Below are 25,513 nucleotides of genomic sequence, written 5' to 3'. Positions count from 1 at the left end.
AAGCCATTTATAGCTTGCCACCAAGTTACTTTCAGGACCATGTACACCTGATCGAATTGGCCCAACTGATTCAATCTTGCTGGGAAAAGCAGCTGATGGGTTCCCACTTTGGGGATGCGTAGGGGCCCAAGGCTCAGAGATGCTGAGTAGTGCCAGCCCTCCAGAACAGCCTCCCTTTGGAGCTTATGATACCTCCAACCTTAGTTACCTTCCAGAAGCAGCTAACAATGGAATTCTTCCAGACAGCATTTGGGTTTTGATGCCTGGATTGAATTTTTTTGGGGCGGGGGGGGGGGTTGGCTGTGTTCTAAAGTTTTATTATTTTAACCTGATCGTGAATGTTTTAGTGGTTTAAGTATTATGAATCTTCCCAGAAGTCCTGTAGGATTGTGGCTGGCCATCAAATAAATGGATAAGTAAATAAATGGTACCCCACAGAGAGCTGCATATGACTGCGGGGAAATAGAAGTTCCAAGAAATGCAGCCAAGTTCACTTGAGCATGTAAAACTGCTTCTGAAGATGTCCCTTGTACAGTCTGTTCAGTATTTCTAAAAAGAAATACACAGATCCCCCAAGTGTACGAGATTTTATTTCTAATTAAATTACTTTATATTAAAATGTGATTGATGCTTGACAATGTTTGGACACCCAGCAATTTGATTATATCTCATCAAACATGCATCACTGATTTATTTCAATTAATTTCAGAGTGCCCCTTTACTTGAAGGTAGGCTAGAATATTAAACACTCCCCCATGGATAAACTACTTTAGAACAGAAAAAAAGCAACAGCAGGATAAACAGTTCAAATTAGAGATCCAGATTCAAATAACTATAGCTTAAGGCTTCATTATCTGATGGGCCTGTCCAGACATTAAGATCTGCAGGAAATGTCTTTGGAACATTTTGCTATTAGCTGGGCATCAGAGAAAACTTTGCTTTGCGCTGCTCCCAAATTATGGAATTCACTCCTTTGAAAGATTCATTTGACTTTACATCCATCAAAAAAAAAAAGAAAAAAAAGAATTAAGGCTCATCTTATAAAAAGCAAATCTGTTTTTGATACCTCTGTATTCTTTTAATTGTGTTATAATGGTTTGGTTTTTTTTTCACTTCTGTTAACCATGGAGCTCATCTTGTTAGATGAAAAGGCAAGGTATTAATAAAATAAGTAAGTAAACAAAAAATACATCAATGCAAGAAAGAAAACTTGCTGTTTGGCTTATACCAAAAAAAAGTTCAAGGCAGATGACTGATATCTGTCCAGTCTAAAGATATCTGTTCACAACTTCCAGCATCACTGATCAATTTAAATGCCACTATTGCCACCTAGTGATTCTTTACTGCACTGTAGTATAAAAAGAAGATTGCTACTGAGGAATTATTTGGATATCACCAGATACTACAGGAAAAAGCTTTTTCATCTTCCCATCATCCCCAGAAGTTCTTCTTGGTGGCAGCTTCCAGAATTTGGAACTCGGGGCCAAGGGAACATTGGCTAAACCAGCCAGAACTAACTCCAGTTCTATGTCCTTTAAACTGAAGCCCAAAAGATCTTATTCAGGCAATCTTTTTGATTTTAAAACTGATTAAAGTAGACTTTAACTGGTTGCTGCTGTTTATTTTTCCCTGCTGCATTTTCACTCAATTTGTTTTCACACTTAACTTTTTTTTTCATGAATTTAATATACTTGCAACCCCTTTAGGCAGAGAGGTGGGAGCTGAATAACAGTTGCTAGAAAGCAAACACTGGACACACCAAAAGTGTCAGGTTTTTGATTAAATGTATTCAGTCCAATCCCTTAAGCCCTCAGCAAGATGGCTTTAAAACCAAAACACTTTTTTGAAACTTCAGTCATTCAAATTATTAACTCAAGCTACAATGTCCAACTAAGGAATTAAGTGGTCTTAGCAGTAGCCATTTATGGCATTCTTCCCTACAAACACACTAGGTTGGCCAGTTCAGCTAAGAGTTTTCAGGCAGCCCCTTGTCTTTACGGTACATCCTTCCTCCCTCCTGGTGTTTCTGCCTGAGAGAGCAACTCAGTTCTCAGCCTGGGCTGGTGAGCTGGTTGGAGGCCAGGCCTGACTGAAGGATGAGGGAGTTTGTACAGGTCTGAATAGAGAGGTCCACCAGCAGTTCCTGATATCTTTAGGGTTCTCTGGCTTGAGTCTGTTGTTACACTCATCCTTCTCAACCTTCTTCCCTCTTCGGTACAGGCTTTAGCTGAAAATAGTCTATCTCCACTGATAAGGTTTATCAATGTTTTCTCTTCACCACATTACTCTTTACTCAGGCCTCAGACAGCCTGCACTGAAGAGCTTTCTCTCCCACATGAGGTAGAGGGGCACCAGGCTTCTTGTCCATTAATCACCCTGCTAACTTCTGACTGGAGTAAGTAGCAGGCTTTAGAGGAAGTTTCTGAAAGCTTGCTTTTGGTACGACTGGGTGGAGAATGAATCTTCCTCAATGTCATATGTTGTTCTGCCCTTAAATAAGACAGTTCTGTATGGTCAGTGGTACAGAGAGCCAGTTTGATATGTGCTGGACTAGAAATTAGGAGACCGTGAGTTCTAATACTCCCAGGGTTGTTGTTGTGGATAAAATAGGCAGGAGCATTATGTACACTGCCTTGAGTTGTTCAAAATACAGGCACTGCTTGTATGTGTGTGTGTGTGTCTGTGTAATAATAATAAAATAAATAAATAATGAGGATCTGATGGAGTGGGCAGCAACCAATGTCCTCTCTGTCCCTCCCAGGAACCTATCATAGTATCAAACCAGAACAAGACTAACTTAAGAGTTCCAACTACTCTTTAAGCAAATTAATATACTGTACTAGATGTGCTTGAACATTTCATAATTGGCCCTACACATCAGAGCACTAAAACTGCGTCTTGGCTGAGATTCTCACCCAATCGGGTGATTTCCCAAGTCATTGCTGATTAGAGGTGAGGTCTGTAGGCCAATTTACACATTAATCTACACATTGGCAGAAGAGGAAACAAGAGATAATTCTGCTTGGTGGAAAGATGTAGCAGTGCAATTCAGATCTTATAAGGAACAAGGGCACTTTTGGCCCACTTTCACAAATTACCCTATAATTGGATGAGGGTGGGGCAGTGTAGTACATCTTGAATTGCATAGATAAAATTCTTTTTCGTGGTTGGTAACTAGCAACAGAGAGCAAGGCTATCAGGAAGGAGGGGAGGGGGTGCATTCCAGGAGGGGGGAGGAGACAAGAGGCAGCATAGTCTGCAAAGGGAGTGTGAGAAGAGAAAGAATCTCCCAGGGTATATCCACTAGTTGCAGTAGTATAGATTTAGTCTGCCAAGATTCTGTCTATATGGTGTAAGCAAATAAAGGAACTTAACTCAACTGGACTGTTTCACCGTTGTTCTTGAGCTGGGCCTGACAGCAACATTTAGTAGAAATCTTTATGGTTCTTGTTGTCAAATGCGAGAGGTTTTCTTTTCTGTGAACCAGCTCCATCTGCTGACAAGTCCTGTGTGTGTGCAGCATGACTGAAACAAAACTTGAAATCACTCCCTATGAACTACTATCAATATCAGAAGCCGTATAACTTTGTCAGCCCTACAAAAAAATTCTTCCTCTGTTTCCATAAGAAGAATCTAAAACCTAATGCAAAAAAACCCCAATTGGTCTTTTCTTCTTTTTTCTGTATCTGAAGCCAGCAAAGGAAAACGAAAACAAAGATTGCTATGCTTTCCCTTTGCAATGGATATTTTTATGAATACGGAAAAGCAGGAGCTTTCTAGGTTTGGTTTCCCACGAGAACCATTTCATATGACTTCATGATGTTCTTCATCTTTCCTGAGTTGGGATTGCTGGGTTTCAATGTTCAGAATCAGTCTATTGATACTGAAATAATATATGGGCTCAATGAATGACTAGACCGTGTTTTGTTTCGAGGGGATAAGTTATAACTGTATCTTTACATGCATTACACTAATTGCATTATGTCCCACTGAGTTCAGAACTGTTTACTTAGGCAGCATAGAATTATAGCCTTAATTTCTATCGTATTAGGAAATGCACGGTTGAGTTTCATGTCATTTCTTTGAAGTATCTGAGTTCTTCAAATGCAAGCACTAACATTAGGTTGATTTGTGGGCCCTAACTGATTGCAGAACCATGAAGGAGAAGGCCGATTGTTTATGAAATTAAGCACAAATGAGTATCTTTTAAAAACGCAATCATTTCATGAGGACAAAAGTACCAAAGACAAAGGAAAAATGACTGCATACCTGTCTGAATGACGTAAGTTCTCTTAAGTTAAATTCTTACTAAATTTTAAATATTCAGTTTAAAATTTGGGCAGGATAATCTTATTCCCCAGCCAGAAAGATCTCAACATGTGGAAGCATCACCATTTCCAGTACCAGTTTGGAAAAGCTTGGCAGATAGAAGGTAAACATGGAAATACATTCATAGGTAGCCATAGTTTTAAAGTGGAGGCAGTCCTGGATCCTAGAAGCTGGCTTTCCCTAAAAAACATTGGAGAGGTCCTTCCAGCCAGCTCCTTTTTGATTTACTTTAGAGGCCTGGTGTTGAGGCTCCATCCAGCAGGTGGAAGCACTAATGGGTTATTTCCCTCCCCTCATTACTTTGCACGACCATTTTTTTTTTAAAGTAGATTTACTATGTGCAACAAAGAAACAGCAACTATACACATATGCCATGGATCAACAATATCAGAGAGACAAGAATAACTTTAAACAACAGGATTGAACACACTGGGTATCCTACAGAGAGGCTTGCTGAAAAACTAGCAGTCCAGTCTCTCTTTCTTGCTTTGCTCACTCATACACAATAGACTGAGCAGTCTCTTCAACACAGTGTATCTTAAAGGCATAGCACATATTTAAATGAACCAACTCTTCCCCTCTTGAAAATGTCCCAAGACAATAGCTGACAACAGCTGGGGCACGTAGTAGTCTTCTCACTTTTCTCTTCCTCCTCTTGGGTTGGATCTCTTCTATCCATGTGATCCAGTCCATTGGTTTCTCTCTCTGCCTTGCTGCCTCTCTTACAAGCCTTGATCCTTCCTCAGTTGAATTACGGGGTGATTCTTTTACTGCTGTAATGGTATGTGGGAAAGACCTTGGGACATGGGGGAAGAGATGCTGCCTAGGGAACAATCAGATAAGAGATAGCATAGCCTGTAGCTGCAAAATGGGCACCGCAAGAGGCTCAGAAGGGACCCTTCCTAGTTTTTTGGGCTGTAAAGGAGACAGCAGGAGAATTGTACTTTCACACTTGCAAGATTCTGTTAATGTAGCTTTACAATAAAGTAGAATTAGCTTATTTGGTTGTGTTTCCTGTCTGGTCTACCTGGTAAGGCTGACATCACTCTTGCAAGTTTAAAAATACAATTCTCCCGCTGTCTCCTTTATAGCCCGAAAAACTAGGAAGGGTCCCTTCTGAGCCTCTCGCTTCATCCATTTTGCAGCTGTAGACTATGCTTTCTCTTATCTGACCATTCCCTAGACAGCATCTCTTCCCCCCATCTCCCAAGGTCTTTCCCATATGCCATTACACCTGCTGAAGTTTATTAACCTTTCTCTTATTGGTTGAACGTTGCCAGTCAAAACTCCTTATTCCTTTGCACCTCTTTCCTCTTAGCTGTAGGGACTGGAAATTCTAGTTGGCCTTGTGCTTTCTCTCCTTTATTTCTTGCTTACTCACAAGTAGTCTTTCTCTGTAGATGCTGAGAAGGAAGAGTCATTGCTCTGCTTCTTCCAAATACACTTTGTTTCTTCTTTTTTCCTCTGAGCCTGGATGGACCTCTTCTTTTTTCCCTATGTGTTTTTCCTATATCCATAGCTCCGCCGTTTTTACACCTTTTCTAACTCTTGAGTTTCATTTCATCCTTGAAATCACTCCTTCCCTGGCCAGAGGTCCCTAATTCTAACCCTTTTAAGAATTCCAAGCTGTCTAACTTTTTTGTGTGCAACAACAGTTTCACTCTTCTTAGGGCTCATCCAATTGTCCTACTTGCCCCAGGGCAAGGATTTAAATTATTATTACTATTACTATTACTATTAATACTATCATCATCACTGTCATCCTTTGAGGTCTATGTTCCCCTCCAGTTGCTGGTTGCTGCCCACCATGGCCATTTCATACTGGGCTGCCTGCCCCTTTCAGAAAGGACCTTCACAGAGTAAACCAGTGAAACTTTGGATCTTCTTTCTCTTTTATAAGTTCACTGATAAACCTTTCCTTTCCTTTCCTTTCCTTTCCTTTCCTTAGGTCCATCAGTGGATATGCCAGATGGAAACTGAAGGAGGTCTCCACAGAGATGAGCTGATGAACAAGATCTAACAATGGGAATCACATCTCCTCAAAGACTTGCTCATGGAAAGGAAAACAGTGGGTGCTTTTCTTGGTGGGAGGAGTAAAAAGTAGAGGAATTCACTCATCTGGGGCCATGGTAACAGCCATCCAGACAACAGCCAACCATCATTGACAAGGAGGACAGAGCCATTGAACCTGGAGGAATTGACTTCTAAGTCAACATACAGAATCTTGTGCTGTGGGTGTTTGGTGGGGCTCACTTGCTCAAGCTCAGTGAGGCCTATGCAGTAAAACACAAAACAAGCCATGGATTTTCACCTAGTTCAATATTCCAGAAACCTTTTGGCCATCTGGATTTGGCCATCGTGTCCAAAGCTCTATATTTAGATTTTAGTCTGTCCTGTCCAAGAAGAATTTCTTCTTGTTTAAGAAGTCAAACAGAAATACAGAACTGGAGGCAGTAAAGGAGCATAGCTCAAAATCTTCTAAATTGATTTTTGTAATGTTTGATAGACTTCAAAGCTGTAGATGTAAAGATCTACATTTTCTGCAAATTCTACTCTATTCAGATGAAAAAATAATTTTAAAAAACTATAGATGTATTTTATATATATATTTTCCCCATGGTGGATAACAGAAGTTCAGTTCAGGTTTTCTGAATAACTCTCCAGGATTTAGAATGAGATGGGACAAGTTATTTCCTGGACCCACACAAAACAAGTCAGAGGCTTTCTGAACTGAGGATCCAGCTAGATAGTGAGACAGGCAATCTTTGCACAGCCTAGTAGAAAATTCACCTCTGCAGCAAGGTGGTAAAAGGGAATTTGTGGGTGCAGTATTAAACTAAGCCACCAGAGGGCAATGCCTCTTGCAATTCCACTACTATAAAGGTAGTGATCTGTTAGGCATCCTTCCACTTTATCTTTCCCATATTTCATCATATAATCGGAAAACAAAAAGTAGAACTACATGGATAACAACATGGAAATGACTTCAATGTAAACTTAAATAAGAACACAGTACAACTGGCAAGTGAAATGCCGCACTTGATGTTTCTTTTGGCAGTACAGATATAGATACATATATGTGACATTACAGGTAGTCCTTGACATATGACCACAATTGGGACTGGAACCTCCATCACTAAGCAGTCATTAAGTGAGTGATTTTATAACCTTTTTTTTGCTGTGGTCGTTAAGCAAATCACATGGTTGTTAACTGAATCCAGCTTCCCCCACTGACTTTGCTTGTCAGAAGTCCCTTGTGAAGGTTGCAAATGGCAATCATGTGACCCCAGGATGTTGCAACTGTCATAAACCTGCCAGTTGCTAAGTGTCTGAATTTTGATCACATGACTGTGGGGATGCTGTGACTGTCTTAAGTGTGATCAACTGGTCATAAGTCACTTTTTTCAGCACCATCGTAACTTTGAATGGTCATTAAGTTGAGGACTACCTGTAGTCCTTTTGGGATAGTGGTATCTGTAGGATCTTGTTGCTTTTATCCAAATGACAAAAGCAGCATAAGTCTGCCCTTCGGGGGCATGTGTGTGACATCACACATGTAGAAAAGAGGTGGGGCTTGCATCATAATGCTACAATGCTGCTTTCATCAGCCAGACCCTCTCGTCTCCCTTCCCCATGGATGCCACTGCATTTAGGGTCAGCAACATTATGCCAAGCAAAGAATAGAAGTAACAAATAGTAAGCTAAATTAAGTAAGTGGGAGGTAAAGAAAACATAAGAAAGGAAATATATGTAAATCTAGTTTACCCCTGCACTGTTCCTCTATAGTTTTCTATCCTTGCAAATCATCCTTGACTCCACCAACTCTATCCACTTCATACTTTGCCTTTTCTTCCTTATTCTCATAGATTTTTAAGTTCATCTCAAACCCAGTGCTTAGCTAACCAAACCTCAATGCTTGGAGCTTTACTTCCCAGTGGGATTTTGATGTCTGTAGTCTTCTAGTCAAGCCTTCCCCCAAATTAATGCCCTCCAGGTGTGCTGGACCTCAGTGTTCACCATCCCTATTCAGCATGACAAATGCTTGTGGAGGATACCAGGTTGGGGAAGATCAGTTTACAGCTTTCTTTTTTATTATCCCAGGGTATATAATCATGTAATATATACTGTACAATAATAGCATATATAATTTTTATTGTATTATCACATAGCAAGCAAAGGGTGATTTTGATCAGCTAATCCATCCATGGAAACTAAGATTGGGGGGGCTACCACAAAAAGAGGGGGAGAAATAAGAGATACATTTATAGTTTCAAGAATAAGATGTCTCAAAGGCATGCTATAGAACTGCAATAGTTGGCGTACATGTTGGAAACTGGTCCAGATCTATTTCATTCAGATCAATGATGCTAATTTCCATGTCAGGACAAAATGGGAAAACTCTAATGGGAAGATCCCATCTTTCTGCTCTGGGCTACTACGTGCAAGAAGTCTTGCTCAACTCTTCTCTGTTACAGGGTAATTTAATAAGTATGATTGGTGATTTCATTAGAAGGCTTGAAAAAGTATCTGCAAGCCATCCCACCATGGCTCAATGGCTCACTTAATACTGCAGAAGCCATACCTCTAATTAGAAGATAAAGGCAATAATGCAAATCTCCCCCTCCATATCCCACCCAAGCCATACTAGTTCTTGGTTCCCTTTTGGAGGAGGCTAAAAATCAGGATGGTTTCACAAATACAGTATTTTAAATACCCAGAAATTTGCTATTCTAAACATATCACACATGGGAGGACTTGATTTACTTTATTAAATTTTCTTGCTATCAAATTTGCATCTGTCACAGAAAAATGACATTGGAGTCACATAACTGTAAAGTAAGATGGACCAGCATGGTGTGACTTACCTGAAACCACTTGTTGAGCTTCACTATAATCCTGCTTCTTGAGTGTTTTGAATTTACACATTGGTCAAGATGTTCTTTTTGCAATTTTATGGCAGTATATCTGAGAAGTAGGGAAATGGGGGAAGAGAAATGAGAAAATGTCTTCTGTTAGGACATAATGATGGTAAATGCCAAATCTTACTTTGGTAGAACTGCAATATCCCTTTTTACAGACAATAAAGACAGTGGAAAAGATCCAAGACAGGCCTGTATAATTCCATTCCCAAACCTTTCAAAATAGCTCCAGAGCAGCAGAGCCAGAAATAATTATTTGAAGAGGCACCGAGGATCTTTGCTGAATTGCTTACCGAAAGGGAAAATAGGTAGGGTTTCATCACCCCAGTTATTTTCCCCAGTCATACATCATAACTTCCCTGCAATTCAACTTCATTCAGAATGATTTTGCAGAGGGTGCAAACAGTGGAGATTCAAGACTCCCGCACAGCCTGCTTCACGCTATCCAATATACACTGAACTTCCAGGCCAGCAAAATTAATACTGAACAGGATCATTTCTAGGGTTCGGCTTATAAACACAAAAATTTACTGCTATGTTGCTAATTAACATTCCCTCCCTCCTCCCAGCTAAATGTACATTTTGTTCTCACTCCAAAGGACTTCTTCCAGGACCTTGTACACATTGGAAATGTGCCCTTGGCAACTATAAAATGTCACATCAATCAGTTGGTTGTTTAAATAGTATCAAATCAAATGTACAAATGAAAATTAGGACTGCAATTCTGATTGCCTTCTCTCATACTCTCTTATTACATACTGTACACAAAGAGAAGTTCATGTTACATGCACTCACTATCCTTGTTTACCAAACCCAGTATCTCTCAAAGCCTATTCTGATGTTTGTAAGATTTACTTCAGAGTAAGGATGCTTTGAATTCAAATATTTCAACTTGTTGTTGTTGTTGTTGTGGAGTCGTTAAGTCGTGTCCGACTCTTCGTGACCCCATGAACCATATCGCGCCAGGCCTTCCTGTCCTTCACTGCCTCCCTGAGTTTGCTCAGTTTCATGCTCATTGCTTCAGTGATGCTATCTAACCATCTCATCCTCTGCCGTCCTCTTCTCCTTTTGCCTTCAATCTTTCCCAGCATCAGGGTCTTTTCCAAAGAGCCCTCTCTTCGCATTAGGTGACCAAAGTATCTGAGCTTGAGCTTCAGTATCAATCCTTCCAATAAGCAATCAGGGTTGATTTCCTTAAGATTGACTGGTTTGACCTCCTGGCAAGAGTCTTCTCCAGCACCACAGTTCAAAGGCATCAATTCTTCGGCGCTCAGCCTTCTTTATGGTCCAGCTCTCACAGCCATACATTACTACTGGGAAAACCATAGCTTTGATTATGTGGATCTTTGTCGGCAAGGTGATGTCTCTACTTTTTAATATGCTGTCTAGGTTTGCCATAGCTTTCCTCCCAAGGAGCAAGCATCTTTTAATTTCATGGCTGCAGTCTCCGTCTGCGGTGATCTTGGAGCCCAAATAAATGAAGTCTGTTACTGCTTCCATTTCTACCCCTTCTATTTGCCAGGAACTGATTGGTCCAGATGCCATGATCTTAGTTTTTTTAATGTTGAGTTTCAAGCCAGCTTTTGCACTCTCCTCTTTCACCCTCATCAAGAGGCTCTTTAGTTCTTCTTCACTTTCTGCCATTAGGGTGGTATCGTCTGCATATCTGAGGTTGTTGATGTTCCTCCCTGCAATCTTAATTCCAGCTTGTGATTCTTCCAGCCTGACATTTCAACTTAGTCTCCTGCAACATGTCACTTCACAAATATATTGGGCCTACAAGTCCTTGAATCCCCAGCAAGCACAGCTAGTTGAGAAATCTGGGACCTGCAGTACTAACAGGTTAGGAAACTAACTGTAGAATGCTTTTTTAATTATTAGTTTTTTATGATGTGTTTTTATTGTACACCACCCAGTATCACACCCACATGAGATGGACAGCTATATAAATGTGATATCTAAATAAATAAATAAAGGCTGTTTTAAAAAGTGTGTATAATGTATTTACTCATGGTTAATGGAACCGTGGCTTACTCAATTAGCCCAATTTTCTGAGTTTGAATGGCACAGTGAACCATAAGTATAACTTGTGGCGGTAAGAGCAGCAAAACATCAGTATTTCTCTGCTCTTACTGCATCCGCAGAATGCCGCCCAGCAGCCCTGTTTAGAATCACCCGATCCCTGTTGGGGAGAGGGGGTTCAGAAAACCATCTACAGGGCAGTGCTGAGGAATTTTCTGAGCATCTGCAGGATAAAGTCACTCAGATCCATTCTAAGTTGAACGCCAAGCATGAGGCACGGTCTGGTGAGATGCCCAGGGAACATCTTTGCCGAGTTATCTGGGACCAGTTTGATCCTGTTGGTCCTGAGGAAGTGGACAGGATCCTCCAGACTGTAAATGCCACCACATGCCCTTTAGATCCATGTCCCTCCTGGCTGGTGAGGGCAGCCAGGGAAGGGACATGTGGTTGGGTCCTGGCAATGATTAATACATCCTTGAGACAGGGGGTGTTCCTGGCGACCTTTAAGGAGGCGCTGGTGTGCCCCCTCCTCAAGAAACCATCGTTGGACCCTACTGTTCTGGACAATTTTTGTCCAGTCCCCACCTCCCCTTTATGGGGAAGGTGGCTGAGAAGGTGGTAGCATTGCAGCTCCAGAGGATTCTGGATGATATGGATTATCTGGACCCCTTTCAGTCAGGTTTCAGGCCCGGATATGGAACAGAAACAGCATTGGTCACACTTATGGATGATCTCTGGCGGGGGCGGGATGGAGGTGGTGCATCCATCCTGGCTCTCCTTGACCTCTCAGTGGCTTTCGATACCATCAGCCATGGTATCCTTCTGGGCTGACTCAGGGAGTTGGGGGTGGGCGGCGTAGTTTTGCATTGGTTCGCCTCCTTCCTCCAGGGCTGGTCCCAGTTGGTGTGGATAGGGGAGGAGAGATTGGGCCCGCGGCCCCTCTTTTATGGGGTGCTGCAGGGTTTGGTACTCTCTCCTCTCCTTTTTAACATCTACATGAAACCACTGGGTGAGATCATCCGTCTCCACGGGATGAGGTATCATCAATATGCCGATGATACTCAGATATACATCTCCATCCCGGGGGAAGTAAGTGGCTGTGGCTGCCCTTTCCAGGTGCCTGGAGGCTGTGGGGGTCTGGATGGGGAACAACAGGCTTCAGCTGAACCCTGGCAAGACAGAGTGGCTATGGGTTAATGGCCCCTCGGTCCCTAGGAATTTGCCATCTTTGATTCTGGATGGGGTTGCACTGCCCCAGACAGACCCGGTGCATAACTTGGGGGTCTTCTTGAACTCATGACTCCTGCTCAAAGAGCAGGTGGCAGTCGTGGCCAGGAGGGCCTTTGCGCAACTTCATGCTGTCCACCAGTTACGCCCTTTCCTGGACCGAGAGGCCCTTTGAACAGTCACTCATGCCCTGGTCATCTCCCATATAGACTATTGTAATGTGTTCTACATGGGGCTACCCTTGAAGAGTATCCAGAAGCTTCAACTGGTCCAGAATGCAGCCACATGGGTGATTTTAGGTACTTCAAGATCAGCACATATAACACCTTTGCTCTGTGAGCTGCATTGGGTGCCAGTTTGCTTCTGGGCCCAATTCAAGGTGTTGGTTATCACCTTTAAAGCCCTACATGGCATGGGTCCAGGGTACCTGAAGGACCGTCTCATCCCCATCACATCAACCCGTCCCACCCAGTCATGCAGAGAGAGCATGCTATGGACCCCGTCTGCAAGAGAATTTCATCTAACGGGGTCAAGGAGGTGAGCCTTCTCTGCAGCAGCCCCTGCCCTTTGGAACACTCTTCCCCCAGAAGTGAGGTTGGCCCCCTCCCTTTTAGACTCCAGAAAAAAAATGAAGACCTGGTTTTGTCATCACGCATGGGGTGGGGATGGGAATAGTCAGTTTTGGGGTTGGCTGGTTCCCTAGTCTTACCTTTGACTGATATTATCTGGACACAGGCTGAAATAATATCACCATCTCTTGGATTTTATTGTATTTAATAATTGTATTTTATATTTGTATTATTTATGTTTTTACTGATTTTAAATTGTTTTGTTGTGAACCACCCAGAGTCCCTCCTTGTGTTGAAGTTGGGTGGTGATATAAATTTGATATATAAATAAAATAAATAAATAAGTAAACTATGTCAACCAGCCAGTTACCTGGATTCATACAAGCTACTTGGCTAAATTGTGGGTTACCAAGTTTGTGGTTCAATATGTTGTGTGAATCCACATCCGTACTGGACCAGCTAATTAGGACCTGTCTCTATAAACTCACTAGGGTTTATTCTGACTCCAAATATTTTGGCCAAGAAACAAATTTGCTTTGTTTAACACTGGGGAGCAAATGGCTTAATATACATCCTTTATTCTGTTTGTGTAACTTCTGTCAATCATGTTTATTTATTTGTTGCATCTGTATCCCTTCCCCAAAGGCGCTCATGGCAGTATACATAAGTCTGTATCTCTCCACCTATTACTGTAAATACTCTCCATTTATTATTGTAGTGTTTTTACCGCCAGGAAGAAAAAAGACTGTGAGATTTACTGTCAGCCTTTGGCCTCAAATACAGTGTCCTTTGATTGGTTGCAAGTATCTGGAGGGAGAGGCCACGTCAGACAGCAAAAAGCCTTGGGACCGCGAGAGAAGCTTTCTAAACTTCATGGCACATCAGCCGCTTCCATAAATGACTGTGCCAAATATATGTAAAAAGAAAAAATTACTATGTTTATTTGTTAGATCTAGGTTCCAACTTTCTACCAAAACTTGTGTTTAGATGGAGAGGCTAACTGTAGTACAGCTACCAGATCTGGGCTCAGAAATCTGGACAGCCACTAGGGGGTGGAAGAGTTAGTCTTTTCTGCATTTCTTTGCTGCCATCTAGTGGTCCACTGGAGTTTTGTAGCCAGATTTGGCAGTTCTGATTATAGAAAATGTTTTTTTTTTAAAAAATGCCAAACAAATCAGTTGCACACAAGCAATATTAACATAATAATTACAAACTGAAAATTGAAAATAATGGCATGGAGTACACACACACTCATTCAAGCAACATTTAAGCAGTCGCACAGATATTCTATCAACTAGTGTCCTAAGCATCTGCTTTCTATGGCAGCTGTCTTATTCTGTGTAATGGTAAGGCTGGCCCAGTATGCACACACACCCAAAAAATACCCACTTTGTTTCTCCATGTTTTGCTATTCTGTTTGACTTACAGTACTAGATCACATGGAGAAATGCAATGGACGAAGTACAAGGTGAAAAGTTGCTACAGTGCATTGTTCTTTCTACCATTGTTCTTTCTATCATTGCTCTTTTTAATGCTGCTACAATCATAGTAATGACAATAGATTGTGTCCATGTAACACTAGTTGACTCCAGGTTTGTGCATCAAATATTACTGTTCTCCCTTCTTGGTTACTCTGCAGAAATTGTGGTCAATAAAATAATAGTGCCTAGCTTACTATATGCACAAGTCTTGTCTTCTGCCATTGACCATCCATGCATTCCCATGGTTCTTCTCAACGGTCATGCTCTCAGCTACACTGAATTTACCCTTGGATATCTTACCATCTGTAAGGGCTTTGAATAGAAAGGAGCAATAATGCTGATAAAGTTCTCCCTTTTCTTTTAGTGCAGTCCTCAACAGAGCAAAGTGGTATAGGTTAAAAGTGTCCTTACTGTGGAATTTCCAAAGATACAGAACAAGTCCTTTCAGGATGTTATTCATTCAGTGAAAGCTGAGATGCTCAAGATGTATTTACAATGCACGTGCAACATCTACCACACTGCAAGCATTACACTTTTGATATGCAACTTGCATACTCATTCTTGTCAGTGATAAGCTAAAGAGCACACCAGGTTATATTCTGGCCTCTCTGCAGGTACCAATTAATACAGTAGGTTTGGTGGCTAACTTGTTTTAAGGCTGAAGATTCCTTGGTGCTATTTAATTAGCCAGCACTTTGAATAATTAGGCCTTTAAAATTACTCTGTTACATTTTAATCTTGAGCAAAAGTCTCTCTCTCTGTCTTTCATAGTCTCCTTAATCTCATTACTCTTGGATATCAGACCACACGAATCATCCCAGCCATGAAATCAAAGACAATTCTAGCATTAGCCTGGAGGCAAGTTTTCTTTCAAAATTAATCCTGCTAGCAAGGAAAAAAAAAAAAGCTATGCTAATCGTAAGTGGTGGCTGTAGGTACCACTTTGTTACAGAAAATCAAAGTGTTGAACCTTTCACAGTAGCAGTCCCAGTCTTTCCCCTTCAGTGGCAGGGTCCCTGTGCTTAAAACACTTTTGCATGACAAATACCATGATTTTAGTCAACATTCACATAATATGTTAGGCTAACATGTAGTTTGCGGTTCAGCATATCTTGTGAAAACAGTCTGGGCCATGCATGGTGATGCAGGGATTGGGAGAGCTTCAGTGATAAACGTGTCTGTCAGCCATTCCATATGTAAAAAATTCACCAGCAGAGAAAAGGAGGCAGCAGATAATGCTTCTTGAAAGAACTTGTCCAAACCCAGAATCTTTTTCTGCCAAATTAACAATGTAGTGCTATGTTTACCCACCAGTAATTTTCACTACATCCAGTTGATTTTATGCTCTAAAAAATGTGCTTGGTTAACTGCTTCATCAGTGTACTAGATTCAGAGGGGGGGGGGGGGGGGAACTGTTCTTCATGCTATCCTACATTTGTGAAACTCTCTTATTCCAGAGTCTCAAGAAAATCTACCCCCAAACCTTTTATCTGCTCTGTTTTTTGTGTCTCAAAACAAGCCACCACCAATTGCCATTATTTTTGGGTGGCACCTTGGGAATTCAATATCAATGGAGTACCAGGATTGAGTCTAAATGCTGTTTTGCCCAAGAGCACTTTGTCCCAAATCCCTTTAAACCTAGAGCGAGCCTTTGCCTGAAGTTTAGAATATTGTATCTAGTTTTACCCAAACTTCTAAATTTAATATAAGTTAAGGAAGTTCTAAGTACAATTTAAAGTTCAGCAGATTCTGTTAGTTTATTTTTTTAAGGGCAAGTTCTGCTTAACATTCCTTTTTTCTGGTTTTCAAGACAGGAAATGAATACAAAGGCAAAGCTGGACATAATCTGATGCCCACCATTTCTAAGATGCTGAATGTCAATTATGTGTATCCAGGACAGAAATCTACCCACTCAGTTATAGGCAACTCCAAAGTAATCTTCCTCCTTTTTATCCCTATTTTACATGAATGCATTTGTGTGAGCTAAATGGTCCCAGGCTTGCTTGCTTGCTTTATTTATTTATTTATTTATTTATTTAGGAAACGTATTCGGCCACCCACCTTAAATACATAACTCTAGGCAGTGAGCAATCAATCTGTAAAAAAGCAGGATAAAAGAACTTGACTGGTTTGCTGGTGTGTTTGAGCACAGATGTTCATACCTGAGGATATTGTTTTGTGAGCAAGTCCTAAGTCATAAGAAGTACCAAGACCACTTCCTAGGGAAATCAATGTTAGCAGAGATTGTCTAACCAAACCTTCCAACATGAGTGAAGCAGTAATTGTTGTAGTGGAATAGGCATAGCATTCTGTCACCACCGCATAGAAGATAAACAAGGTTTGAATTCCAGAACAGCTGTTAAACATATTTCAGCACAATCCCAAGTAACTTACCAAATATATAGAAAAGGCTTCTCAGCTAGATTCCATTATGATGAGTCCATCATGCTGGCTGGCCATTGGGGAAGGTAGAAGCCCTTACTCTACATGTAGAGAAAAACAGTGGGGGTGCCTATTCTTGTAGATCCAATTTCCCTTCTTCCTAGTAGCTGTTTGGCACCTGTACCTACAGCAGAGGTCTTAGTGAACTAACCACAAGGCTCTCATTCAATTTTTTCACAATGTGCACTGCAGAAAGTCTGGGATAGATTTACACAATCATTATTTAGAATACATTAAGTGCTTTGCCTGCTGCTGCATAGTCTCTCTATTGTGTGGTCCTTTTCTTTTTCTTCAAAATTAAAGCATAATCCCATTAACTCAGAGATATCTCTAAAGGCTCTATTAGTTTTGCTGACATTACCAAAGCCCTTGATTTGGAAATTCTTTCATTTTTTCCTCGATTTCTTTATGTATGTCAGAGGCAATATGACTATATCTTTCTCTCTTCAATTCCTTCTGAAATATAACATGAGAGGAGGTACTCTGTACTACCATGCTTTGATCAACAGCCCTAATATCTAATCATCATGCGTGCACCCACCTTTTCTCTTGAAAATTCTTTTATAATGGTTCATTTGGGCAATTGTGGCTCTGCTCTGCTGAGCACAAGGGATGTCCCAGTTGTTTGTTTGTTTGTCTGTTTGTTACTGATGGCATACTGCTTCAGGAAGGTGCAGTCTACTGATATAAGCAGGGAAGTCAAGGATGGCAGTTCCCTGTAAACAATGGGAAACTGACTAGAAAGGATAGAAATTGACTAGAAAAGTTTAAGATCAAATTCACAGGAAAGATTGATTTGTGAAATGGCTTAGAAAGTAACACTTCACCAAAGGGGAGATAAGAGCCCCTGTATCTCTGTGTCAGGATCTACGCAAGCAACTATCAAAAGGCTATTAGAAAGTCATTAGAAAATTTATAATGTAGACAAATACCTGCTAATTAGCTAATAGGCACAAATGTTAGTTTAGACAAGAACCATAACTTGTTTACGTGCTTGCTTGTTCCTGCCATAAAAGTCAAGAGGGAGGATGGACAATAAACAACAGAGGCCAAGTGCAGCATTATCTCGCCACGAGGCGCCAGCAAGGCCGGATGACCGTGGGACCAAAGAAGGCGCGAAGGAATCAAGTGGGAAATTAGAATAGAGGGGGGTTAAAAGGAGAGCCCTGGCCAGGGAGGGTAGTCTCAGCAATCTATGAAATGCTGTATGCTGCTTCTCAATAAAGAAATCTTTACTGGAAACAAACCGGCTCCAGGAAATTTACTGGAATTGGGAATTGAGCGTGCAGACTCTGACACTCTGCTTCCCCGAAAAAACCTTTCATGACAGAAAATTAAACTCAAAACTGAATGCAGCAGTTACTGTAGCCTGCAACTGCCGTGGCATTTGTTGCCAAAAACTAGAGCTAAACACCAGTGACCTTTCCAAGTTCTTTGCTTGATTTGAAGAGAGAGAAATTGGATTGAGTATCCAGGAGAAGGAGACATTTTCCAACAATCACAAGATTCTCCCTTTGTGTTGAGAGTAGCCAGTGGGGAGGAGTTTCCTTCTGATATCTCCTCTTGGGCTTTCATGGAGGCATTCAAAGCCAAGGAGGCTTGGGAGAGAGGATTATATAAGAAAAGGCAGGACTTTTATATGCACAACTTGGCTAGCTCATAACCAGTAAGTGCAAGGATTCTCTGAAGTTCTCTTCTTCTTTGAAAGAAATGTTATGGGAAAACTTGCAAGGGGAGAAATGTGGAGGTCTCTTTGACCTCCACATTAGTACAAATGTTAGTACAAATACTAACACCATGCAGTATTTGTAACAGCTTGTACTTCTGCAGTTATGAAGTGTGTGCTTCTTGCTCATATTAGAAAGACAATGAAGACTGTGCTGTGCTGTTTGTTATAAAAAGCAATTCTAGATTGGACCATCATTGCCCCTGTCATGCCCTACCCAAAGAAGTGGCTCCAATACAGATTCACCTTGGCTTGCTTTGCCCGTCAATGCACTGCTGAAGACATTATAGTCTACGTCATCATATATTTTCTCCTATGGCACCAAGATGCTCTTTGTTCTTATTTTTAGTCATGCAGCTCATATTAGTGCTAGATCTAAATATTGAAACTGTTAGCCAGCAAAGCATTCTATGACTTTACATGATTTAGTTTTCAAAGTCCTACATCAAAAGTTAAGACTATAATTTAGACCCATCAAATCATCCAGCAGATCCAAAAGAATTCATGGCTTTATGTGATCAAACATTTCCTTCTTTTCAGAACTTGCCTGAATTGTTCTGAGTAACTCTTGTGTTTTCCAGTGACTCACGGGTCTAATGGTGTGTTAGAAGAGAAACAGACTGTCAGAGCATAGTGGAATCAAGGCTAAATAGTTCTGAAGGGGTTGTCACATATAGTCTAAAAGTCTGTAAGTGTAGGTAATCTGTCTCATCTCCAGTTCTATGATGACCCACAAACCATTGGAAAGTTGTTGACCTTTTTTAACAGGTCCAATGTATATGTCATTTTCTTAAGGTAACAGCATGATTCCACTGATAAAAAGGAGGCTGCCCAGATCAGCTGCAGAAGACCAAGGTAGTATCTGAATATATTTTATTGAACACATGGAGAGCACTGAACATGTGTTAAACAACCAATTGCTTTTGTAAACATGGATACTGATACCAGAACATGACCACATGTTAAATTTCAAAGTTTGGTTTTTTGTACAGAACTTGCCACAAGTGAATCACACAATGAAATCAACATGATTCCTCATATATCCAGACTGGAACCAAACAGAGCAAAACAAAATTCCCCATCTCCTCCCTTTTTCCAGCACTCTAACTCTTCATGAATTCTGTCAGATGTTTGTTTTTAAACAAACAAACAAACAAAAAAACCCCAAGAACTTCCTTAGTATGCAAAACTACCTTGTTTTCCCAAATATTCATTTTGAAGACAAAAAACATTGAAAAATAACTCTCACCCACTTGTCTTTTGATGGTAAGACGCTTTCTCCCACTCTCAACAAAACTGAATGAAATAGTTTTGCTGGAAAGATAGGTGAAATTGACCTTACATGAGAGATACACGAGAATCTCTCTTAAATATTAGATAGTGTGTTTTGATGATGCATTGAGAGAATCCTCAGGTCTTAATATCTTGCTAGCAAAAAGACACACTGTCACATGCAAGTGGTTGTGGCTTTTTTTAAACCTGCAATTGGAGTTAATTTACCATGAAACATTTCAATAACAATTAGGTTCCAGCACAATGGAAACGTAATTAGCTCTTGGAACTTATTACAAGATAAACGACAAATAATTTCTTAAGTAAGAAGATTGGAATGATTGTACTTGTTGAAAACAATTCTCTTCATTCATGTTGCATTCATTGCTCTTAATGTGCAATCCTACACTTTTCAACTTAGAAGTAAGACCCACTGAATTAAATTACACATACTACCAGGTCATATGGTATAGAATTGCAGATGCAGTCTCAGAAAGACATCTTTGAAGGGTCTCCTTCCAATCAGAATTCATTTTAGACTGTTTGTCCTGTGGAAGCTGCATGATTCAGTTAGATCATCTCACAGATTAAATGTATGCTGTATGCAGGATAGCTCTGCCACTAACACTCTCCTTGGTCAGACATTCTATTATCCGCATGCTCTGACATGTTCATCAAAAGGAACCCTTCACATAGCCCTGTAATGCAATGTAATACATAAGGGGTTGTGATGTAGGGGATTCATAGGCACATGTAAAGGACTAACCTAAGACTTGCACAGGAGACTACCACACAGCCCTGCAGTCTTTTTATATATGCTTTCAAACTCAATTTTATTAGGGATAATCTGGCACGCCCAATTAAGTTCTGCCCTCATTTCATTCTGATAGACTGCCAGCTGACCTAAGAGAACTTGCAGCATCAAGTCAAAAACTAGTCTAGTTAAACATTTTGTTGCAGCATTTAGTATATCTTCTTCTCTGCTTTACAAATGGCCAATGCCCCCAGGCATGTACAGTGACTGAAACAATGAGCAAAAAGGAAACTTGAGTCAATCCCATGAACTGCCTCAATTTTTCCTATTGTTGTAGAGCATCACGTTTTGGTTGTAGATGCAGTCAAAGGAATACTGGTAATCAGTCTCTCAAGGTATAGATATTTATAAATATTATTTAATATTCTTTCATAAGTCAAAATAATAAACAGTGAAATAATTATAAAAGCAGAAAATTAACCTGTAATTTCCAGAGCTTTTAAAAATGACATCAAATACCCTTCATCAGATTGAATTTAACACTTTCTATAAAGAGGATACCACTACCGTCAGCATCTTCCTTCATTTCTCTTTGATTTCCTGTCATAAGCTATGCCTCTCTTTTGAATTCATCCTATATTTTACAGTTTAGAAGAAAGCAATATGCAGTAAAGTCCTTTCCTTTCCACATGTATTTTTGGGTACTACTAGCATTTAAGGAGAAAACGAGATGAATCCAACAATTCTAATCTCTGTCAGAATTATGAAATGGAAGAATCAATATAGGTCAGCATCATTTTATGAAATATGAAATATAGAAAAGAGAGGGCAGGGGGAATTTAGATGATAAGGAGTTCTTGGACATTCCAACTGGAGCATCCATTTCAGAACTAAGCACATAAATAATCACTGAATTGCTGCCAAGGAAAGCAAAAGCAGACAAGCCACCCACCTAAATATGATACATCGGGGACAAACAATATCTGAAAGTAAACAGTGAGTCAACCTGGAGTTGGATAAAGGCCTTGGACTGAATTAGTAACGCTTACCATTTGTTCTTGCACCTTAGAATGGTCCACCCTGTATATTCTTATATTTATTGACCCTACTGAGTGGCATCTGTAGGGTAGAGTCAAAACAGTCGAGATGGTGGCTACAGTGGTGCAGTCAAAGCTCTGCCTGTTTTTTATGTCTGTTGCGTTTGCAACACAGAGACAAAAAGGGGTAGAGCATCGATTGCGCTCTTGCAACTGCCATTTTGCCTTTTTTTTACCATACCCTGCAGATACCGCTCACAGTAATCATCCAAAGATAGAGTCTGCTTTATTTGCAAACAAGCACCAACCTCCGTTAAGGTAACTGAAAAGTAGATTGATCTGAAGTAAGTAGAAAGAACAACACACTGATTCTTTTCATTGACAGACAATACATAGAGCACACAGTGTGTTGCATAAGAAAATACTTGATTACTATTTTCCCCATGTGAAAAGCTCTTCTAAGATACAAAAATGCCCAAGTTTCTATTATGAACATTGGGGCCTCTTCTCCAAATGGCATGTAATATGTACATCTCTGCATGTCTCCATAGTGTACATTTTAAAGGACCAATTTAGGATAAGACAAGTCTATAGATCCCAAACTACAGTAAATGTAAATCACCTTAGGATATGTATTGTGCCCTGTTACATGAAGTTCTTCCATATCTTCTATATTCTGCACATTTTCTCACATTTTTAGTTTCCCATGATATATATGGGTTGTTCATATCTAACCCAATGTGGCTGACTAACCTGCCAACTACACGTGTAATATCTGATTCTGAAAAGCAAGGATGGAGAAATGATAATAAATATGTTATCTGATGTACGTTAGTTTCAATAACTTCATCTGGCAAATGCCATGAGAATGTGACAAAATCAAGAGGAAAATTGATTTTGATAGCATTTAAGTAGTATATCAAATAGCCTTGAAAGAAGCAAAGTGACCACTTAAATCAGAATATTAATCCTCTTTCTCTTGTAACCAATATTCTGTATAATCCACTCTTCTTTCTAACATCCTTCCAAGAATCTGTAATTTTCCACTGCTCTGCATCATCAAATCCTGATCATCACATTATCATTCACCAACCCATTAATATAATGAATTAAATCCACAGGATATGTGGTTTTCAGTAGCTGCATGCTATTGATTTATGTATTCCATCTTTCATTTTAATGTCACTGTGAAAATTCAGACTTTCCCCACCAGTGTCTGGCACTTCCCATCATAGCTGTGTATTGATTACTAATTGCCACCTTATTATGCCTTTCCCTTAAATTTCTCAATATATTCTAATGCATGTGCTGGCCAAATCTAAATTGGATTCCAGATGCTTGCTGTGTTGGAAACTCATCTAACCATCTGGTCATGTGTTGAACTGACTCCTACCCACCTACTTATAAATATTCTCCAGTTTGGTTTACGACATGGCAATGTCTCTGGGCAAATTCAGCTGTATGGATTCTCCCCCTGCTGTATATTTTGCAGCTGGACCATTGCTGTCCATTGTAAAAAGTGTGCAGGTCTTAGAATTCTCATGGATTGGAGTGGACTTTTTAGAAGACATTGGAGAGTTGGTTGGGCTCAACTGCACAGCTGTTGTGTCTTGCACAGTATGCTCACTTGTTTCAATTTCAAAGGCTGTGTTTCCAGGTTTGATGAGTCCAATATTGGCTCCTGGCTTGGATTTTCTTGTGCCGTGAGCAGGTGGCCTTCGGCTGCAAATACAACATGCTCCAAAGAAAGTGAATGCCACCACCAGAAGGATGGGACCGATGACAATGGGAGGGTTGTTGACAGGCAGGAAGGTCCCAAAAGCAAATGCTCCTACCAGGGTGATGTTAATACCTGCTAGCATGATGCAGAGCCCACAGGCACAGCAAAGTGCTGGAGAAGGCAAACCTTGGGGCCTGGTTTTTTTCTTGTTTGGTTTCTGGGACAAAGGAGTACTGTTCTTGTCCATGAACATGGTGGCAAGTGTCTCAGAAATGCCCTTGGACTTTACTGCAGAACATGCATGGGACCTACAAGATGGCCACTCTTCTGAATTGCTGTAAAAAATTAAAAGCAAGAAAGGCAGATAAGTATACATACATCATTTATGCTATTTACAAAGATTCATACTGAGGAAAAACATTCTAGTTCACTCATTCACCTCTGCAAGTCAGCGTTTGCATTAGGACTGGGTCTACAAGGAAGCAAATCTCTGCATTTACTAGAGATCTAAAATCAGAATGGGGATAATTGAATTAATAATACTACAGTTTCTGCTTGTCTCAAGCTATCCCCAGACATCAAGAGACAGATAAGGAGAATTCTCAGTTAGCATCATCTGCCCCTTCCAGGTTAGAGGGCCTGCTGTGTTCCACGCCCATGGGGTAAGCCAGCCCTGGCTTGAAACTTTGGTCAATCTTAATTGCCTTGGTTGAGCAGTCACGTTTGAAAGAGTGGTTATTCTGTCCTCTGCTGCTGGCAATGTATCTTTGTAAAGCTACAGGAGTTCTGTTCCCAGTATCTGTCTCATCCTAGATACTAAATTCAATTGATGTGCTAACTCAGTTGATTTATACCATTCCTTTCTTCTTTTTTCCCCCCAATCTCTGCCATCAGATATAGCCACAAACACTTCATTAAAGAACTGTGATTGATTGAACTGGATTATGAAGAATGATGCTAGTCTGGAAATCGGCAGAAAGGCCATGGAGTGCTTCAAATTCAAAGGCCTGAAGCCTTGCACAGCCTTGCTAAACCCTGGCTTTATTAGGAAGTCAATCAATATTCTCAGTATGAATCTATGGTAGCCCTCCACATCCTCCAGATGTATCATATACCCTCTCATAATCTAGCATGGCTTTAAAGGCTGATGTAGCCTCTCAACATCTGGGCATAGAGACAAAAGATTCAATGGAAGTGATGACTGTATAAGTCATTGGCCATTTTTCACCGAATGCTGTAAAATTACATTAATAGTACCTGATTAACATTTACACTTGTCATATTTCTTTATTGTTAAACTTCTCTTGCATTTATTTATTTATTTATTAAATTTATATGGCTGCCCATCTCACTTGCATGTGACTCTGGGCAGTGTACACAGTTAAAATACAACTAATAATCACAGCCTTCCACCATTAAAACCAATTAAAAACAGTTAAAAGCTACATTTAAAAGACTACAATAACAAAAAGACAGGGGAGTGCAGTCTAACTCTATACAGTGTAACCATTTAACAGGCTCCACACTTCCTTGGGATCTCCAAGCCTGATGGCGCATCCAGGTTTTGAGCGCCTTCTGGAAGGACAGCAAGGTTGGGGCCAGTTTCACCTCAGGGGGAATGATGTTCCAGATATTCCAGTCGTGAATCCAGAAGGACCCCCAGATTGCGCACTGTGTCTGTTTGGGACAGTGCAACCCAATCCAGCACCAAATATGGTCAATCCCTGGATACAGAAGGTCCCCAAACCCAAAGCCACTCAGTCTTGTCAGATTTCAGTTGAAGCCTGTTGTTCGCCACCCAGATCCCCACAGCCTCCAGACACTGAGAGAAGATATCAATAGCATCACTTAGCTCACCAGGGGTGGATATGTATAGCTGGGTATCATCAGCATACTGATGGTACCTCACCTTATAGCGATGGATGATCTCACCCAGAAGCTTCATGTAGATGTTAAATAAGAGCAGAGAGAGTACCAAGCCTACATAGTAGGGGCTGAGAGCCGGACCTCTTGCT

At 40.6% G+C, this 25,513-nt stretch overlaps 1 protein-coding gene across 1 annotated transcript; it reads right to left on the bottom strand.

Annotated features, from left to right (window-relative positions):
- Nucleotides 1–23,202: 23,202 nt before the first annotated feature.
- TMEM275 (transmembrane protein 275) lies at nt 23,203–23,751 on the bottom strand. The gene has a single exon (XM_088153676.1). The coding sequence runs from the start codon at nt 23,749–23,751 to the stop codon at nt 23,203–23,205; it is 549 nt and encodes a 182-aa protein (XP_088009802.1).
- Between the last annotated feature and the right edge of the window lie 1,762 nt (nt 23,752–25,513).

The sequence above is a fragment of the Python bivittatus genome, unplaced genomic scaffold (genome assembly GCF_059951505.1).
Source record: "Python bivittatus isolate LINGU-HERP-01145 unplaced genomic scaffold, Pbiv_v1 ctg000700_np1212, whole genome shotgun sequence".
Lineage (NCBI taxonomy): Eukaryota > Metazoa > Chordata > Lepidosauria > Squamata > Pythonidae > Python > Python bivittatus.
This window is presented reverse-complemented; position numbering and strand designations above follow the sequence as displayed.

Coding starts and splice junctions, on each gene's coding strand:
- TMEM275 (XM_088153676.1), bottom strand. CDS start 23,751: ATGTTCATGGACAAGAACAGTACTCCTTTGTCCCAGAAACCAAACAAG.